The sequence below is a fragment of the Galeopterus variegatus genome, unplaced genomic scaffold, assembly GCF_000696425.1.
Source record: "Galeopterus variegatus unplaced genomic scaffold, G_variegatus-3.0.2 Scaffold5461, whole genome shotgun sequence".
NCBI lineage: Eukaryota > Metazoa > Chordata > Mammalia > Dermoptera > Cynocephalidae > Galeopterus > Galeopterus variegatus.
The window spans coordinates 104,103-109,628 of record NW_007731572.1 but is presented as its reverse complement, the minus strand read 5'-3'; the positions used below and the strand labels follow the sequence as shown (position 1 = coordinate 109,628).

At 63.2% G+C, this 5,526-nt stretch overlaps 1 protein-coding gene across 1 annotated transcript in view; it reads left to right on the top strand.

Annotated features, from left to right (window-relative positions):
- DPYSL4 (dihydropyrimidinase-like 4) overlaps positions 1-3,910 on the top strand; it is a 14,608-nt gene extending 10,698 nt beyond the window's left edge. Inside the window, exons 12-13 of the mRNA XM_008589461.1 lie at positions 1,648-1,813; positions 3,079-3,910. Of these exons, the coding sequence (XP_008587683.1) occupies positions 1,648-1,813; positions 3,079-3,170 (258 nt within the window). The 3' untranslated portion in view covers positions 3,171-3,910. The remainder of the gene's footprint in view (positions 1-1,647; positions 1,814-3,078) is intronic.
- Positions 3,911-5,526: the final 1,616 nt, after the last annotated feature.

Below are 5,526 nucleotides of genomic sequence, written 5' to 3'. Positions count from 1 at the left end.
GGCCTCCCTCCAACCCCGGGGCTCCAGACCCCCACCGCCAGCGGCCAGCTTGCTCTGCACGGTGGCGCCGGTGCCTTGTTTACCAGGTAATCCGCAGTTGTTATAGACAATGTGGGTATGAAATAAACAAAATATCACCTGTAGTCACCTACCCAAGTGAACTACCCTTAAGACTTTAGTGAAGATCCTTCCAGGACGTTTCCCTGACAGGATGTGCAGGTCAGTAAGTTGGTCAGGGTGTGGAGGAGCTTTCCCAATGGGCTTTTTTGGACTGGGAGGCTTGAGCCGTTTCCTGCCTTCCCTTCTCTTCCCCTGGCCGTTTGCCGTGCCTGTCCCTGATCACGTCTGACAATGCACCGCGTGTCTGCCCGGCCGCAGGTGCTATGCACCTGCACTCACCCGCACACCACCCACCACACACGCATGCTCTTGTGCAGGCGCACGTGCATGCACAAGTAGAAACACACATGCGTGCGAGCGCCCACGCACAGTTACTGTACACACTGGGTTTCTTTACCCCAGCTCTGCTCCAGGTTTCTGGGACGATGTTGTCTGTACTTGGAGCAAGGAGGGATGGCCTTCAGGCTGGGGCCAGTCTCCTGGGGCAGGGACAGGGGAGCAGGTTTCCTCTATTCACAACAAAAGGGGTGTCCGTGCTAGCTTGCCTGGATGCTAGGTCACAAGCTGTTGGAGCCTATGGCCTTCAGGCTGGGGCCAGTCTCCTGGGGCAGGGACAGGGGAGCAGGTTTCCTCTATTCGCAACAAAAGGGGTGTCCGTGCTAGCTTGCCTGGATGCTAGGTCACAAGCTGTTGGAGCCCGGTAGCTGCTCACCCAGAGGGTTTGAGCAGGACCGAGAGGCGGCATCAGGACACAGAGCACACCACAAGGCCAGAGGGATCCTGTCCCCCCCCCGAATGGGTCACCCTGATGGGAGCCACAGCAGGGCAGCTCTGTGGGGTCAGGGACCCAGCCCCACTCACAGATGAGGGAGGCAGGGAGAGGAGACGGGGTGGGGGGCTGGGTTCAGACCCCCCTGCATCCTCAGGACTCAGCACCCCAAGCTCACTCGCTCCTGCCCTTGTACCCTGCCAGGCAGTGACCCCCTCAGGGCAGGAACTGGTCAGAGCCCTGTGGGGCTGGGCTCGGCCTCTACCCACAAGTCCTGAGGGTGGTGCCAGCTGCAAGCATAGACAGAGCTGAGGGTCCAACTGTACTCCCTGGGCCCCAGGGCCTGGGTGTCCAGGCTTCCTCAGGGACACAGTGGGGGCTGTGCGGGGGTCCCAGGAAGCCTGGGACTTGAGAAGGCAGTGACTCTGCTAGGGCTGGTTTCCGCTTCCGTGAAGCGGCCGCTCTGCAGGCAGTCCCTCCCTGGGCAGAGCTCCTGCAGCTCAGGCCATGCATGCACACGTGTGGGTGGGGGCTGCAGGAAGTGTGTGGGGGGAGGTGTGAGCGTGTGCACCCATGTAGGTAAGGCTGGAGGGATGTGCACACATGCAGGTGGGATATGGGCAGGTGCATGCACACGTGCGTGGGGAGGGGGCCTGCATTCCTGAGCCCGCCGTAGGAGGGTCACAGAGGGGAACAGCCATGCCCTCTAGCTGCTTGGCTGGCACAGCCTCTCACACCCAGACCCCTTGGCCCCACAGCTGGCGGAGATCCACGGCGTGCCCCGCGGCCTCTATGACGGGCCGGTCCATGAAGTGATGGTGCCTGCCAAGCCAGGGAGCGGCACCCAGGCCCGCGCATCCTGCCCGGGCAAGATTTCTGTCCCACCTGTGCGTAATCTTCACCAGTCAGGGTTCAGCCTGTCTGGTGAGTTGACCCTGGGGGTGGAGGGCTCTGCTGCTGGAGCATCCTGAGGCCCCTGGGGCCGCTGGGCCTCAGGTACCAGGGCCTGGCCTATGCCGGGAGGGTTGGTGAGCTCGGCCGAGGCTGCAGAGCCCGGCCACACTACACCTGCATAGAGGCAGCTCCCAGGGCAGGGGTATGAGCTCCTCCAGGGAAGGCCCTTCTTGCCCCAGCACCTGCCCCAGAGGAGCAGTGACAAAGCCCCCACCTAGAGTCCAGCACGTGGGGTGGGGTGGGGCTGTCACTTTGAGCCCGGGGGGAGCCTAGGCTGTGCAGCCTCCACGGGGGGGCCAAGGCCTCTCTGCCGGGACCTGAATGTCACGTGGGAGCCCAGTTCCCCAGCCCAGCCAGCCCCAGAATCACTTGTGAGGCATAAGAAAGGGGTCTGAGGTACATCCTTAGGCACGCAGGGACTTGCTGCAGAGCCTTGGGGACTCAGAGGGACCCAAGGTGCGGGCACCAGTATCGGCCTCTTGTCAGCGTCTCAGCTGAGCATCCAGCGCACAATGCAAATGAGGTTGTCCCAGAAGCGCCGAGCCCCAGGCCCTCCCTGCAAACCAAAGCAGACCCTCCCCATCTCTTTCCCTGCCCTTGGGTGAGAGCTGAGCCACCCCTGATGTCCTGTCTCATGGGAGGTGATGGCAATCCCTGCACACCTCCTGGGGACCTCAGGGTCCAGCACTGTCTTGGAGCTGCGGACAGCCTTCTCCCATGCCACACGGCCCACAGGACGGATGGACAGGACAGGCTTTCTGGAGGGTCAGCCTTGACCTCCAGTCCTCACAGGTCCGAGGGGTCTGTCGGGCACATCTCTGTGCCCCTGGGGCCTCAGGAAGGGAGCACCTGCCTGGTCGGCTGCCTGGTCTACCAGCCGCGCGGTCAGGGAATAAAGCTGACCTTGGTGAATGGGGCACGGGGCCCTGCAGTGCTGGCCTCACAGACCCAGCCGGCCATGCCTGTGTCCCCCTCTCAGGCAGAGGGGAACCCCCCGGTCTGTCGGGCACATCTCTGTGCCCCTGGGGCCTCAGGAAGGGAGCACCTGCCTGGTCGGCCGCCTGGTCTACCAGCCGCGCGGTCAGGGAACAAAGCTGACCTTGGTGAATGGGGGCGCGGGGCCCTGCAGTGCTGGCCTCACAGACCCAGCCGGCCATGCCTGTGTCCCCCTCTCAGGCAGAGGGGAACCCCCCTTTTGTCCTCCTTCCCACGCCCACCCCTTGCCCTTTCTTCAGGATCGCAGGCGGACGACCACATCGCCAGGCGCACGGCTCAGAAGATCATGGCGCCCCCGGGCGGACGCTCCAACATCACCTCTCTTTCCTAGATGTCCCGGGACTGCGACCCAGCACACTGGTGCAGTCCCCACCCCGGGCAGGTGGCCGTGGGAACCGCTGGCCTCAGTTAGCTTTTTCCTTCTTAGAAGTTATTTTGAAAGGTGCCGGCCTTGCCTTCCCCTCCCCACATGCTCTCCTGTTGGGGTCCTGGGTCCTGCTGTGAGGAGCCCCCTCGAGGACAGGACTGAGTTTGGGTAGATCTCACTGCCAGGGTGAGGCGGCTGGATGCAGCAGGGACAGCTCAGGTGGCCCGTGCCCAGCTGCTGGGTGGCCTGACGCTCGCTCAGCCTAGGGCTGCGGGACTCCACTGGGTGCTGCACCCGATGGAAAGCCGGGCTCCACCGAGTCCAGGCGGCCTCTCCCCTTAGGAATCACTGCCCCGCGGAAGCCCCCGCGCTCCTGTCTGCTCCTCACCTGTCCGCCCTCGCGGAGCTGCTGTGACTTCAGGGACCCATTGGGAATTTAGTGTAGAGTAGCTCCCGCCCGCCTAGGGGCTGGTTTGTACACGTTTCCAAGGTTTCGTAGTAGCCCATCTCCAGGGACATTTTATGATCCTTTAGCTAAGATGCCCTTTTACTACAAGATGTGTATTCCAATAGATTTATTAGAGTGACGGTTTGTACAGTGACGACGCCTATAGCCAGGAGTCTGCGCATGCCTCCCGCAGCCCGCCGGGCCGCCGCCCCGAGTCTGACGTGAATTGGGTCAATTAAAGACGTCTGGGCTCGAAGCTGCCTGTGTGTGGAGAGCTCCAGCGTCCCTTCCCCCACTCCCCGCCCCGGTGGCCTGTGTGCGAGCCCCGGGGAGCCCCCTGCTGCCCCCGCTGGCCTCGTCCGGGGCTGGACCGCCACGTGCTGCTGGGAGAACTCTGTTCCGTCCTGCGGGCCCGGGTCAGGGCTGGGTCTGAATGCTGAGGAGGGGGCTCTTCCCCTCAGGAAAAGGGGGCCTGCAGGGCAGCAGACAGCCAGGGGGTCAGAGGGCTGTGGGTCACAAGGTCTACCAGGAGGCTGGCAGCAGCACGTGGAACCGTGAGGCCCACGCCTCCCGCAGCCTGAGACAGACACACACAGCAGGGCTCTGACCCAGAACGTTCTAGACGTCAGACCCGCTGGGCTGGCCGCCTGGCCTCAGCCTCTTTCTCGTAAAAACGGTGCCAGTTCTGGACTCCAGGCGTGGCATGTTCTTAGAGGGAGTTCTCCACCCCAAGAGCAGGGGCCCGCCACAGTCGCTGGGCACTGATGGAAGACAGGCCGGGCAGGGCCGCTCCCGCAGGCATCGGTTCTCTGTGGGAACCAAGGAGCATCTCTCGCCACGGTCCCTGGGACCACAGGCAGGCAGGCTTCAATCTGGGCCTCTCATAAAGCTCCACGGTCCTGGCGGCCCCCTGCAGAAGGCCCTCCTGGTGGCCCGCCCGCCTCATTCCCAGGGCTCCCCTCGCCCACATGTGCTTGGTTACTGAGGCCTCAGACTGGATCTCTGGGGCTCCCCTGAGGCTGATGTCCACTGTGCCGTGTCCCCCACTCCCTGCAGCAAGGAGAGGAGACGATCAAGGGAAGCAAATGGCACCCATGTCCCTGTGGCAAGGAAAGGACAGGTGCGCCATCCCCCCATGATCCCCAAAACACATGCTACAATTCACACGTTTATGCAAAACCCAAACTTCCCCTCCTCCCGTCCCTGCCTCTGACACCACCAGGTTTCATGCAGAACGCGGCCACCGCTGCGCCCTCTCTGGTGCCAGCCCCTCTTCTGATGGGAGCTTGGGCGCTGTGTCCCTCTGCCGTGTCCCTCAGTGTGCTGAACCTCTGGGGTCCAGGCCTCGTGTAGTCCTGATGGTTGGTTCCCGCCGCATCTCAGAGGGTGGGGGGCAGGTGGGGGACAGGGAGCAGCCGCCTCTGCCCCCGACTCTGACTCTGCTCCTGGCACAGCCAGTTCTTCCCCAGATACGCGATGGTCATTTTGGTCCCTTGTCATTTTACAGCCCGGTGCAGTGGGGACGGCAGTGTTTGCTGGGGGTGGAGCTGAGCACAGCAGACACAGGCCCAGACACGCCCTTCCATGGTGTCTGGTTTGGCAAGCTGCCCTGGGAGGGCACAAACACGACACCCCGATTCCTCTGAAGCAAACCAGTGCAGGCCTCTCTGGGGCCCTGGGGTGATGGGGCTGAGCCCACCCTTGGGACAGGAGAGAAGCCTGTGGCCTGTTCACCCCGAGTTTCTGTTCTGATGACAAAACCCCCAGCAGCACCGGGAGGGGATGTCTCGTCTCCACCAGGGACGGCCCAGCCCTGAGGCGCAATTTGCAGGACGTGAGGAGGCTGGGAGCGCTGTGGGGCTGTGTCCCCGC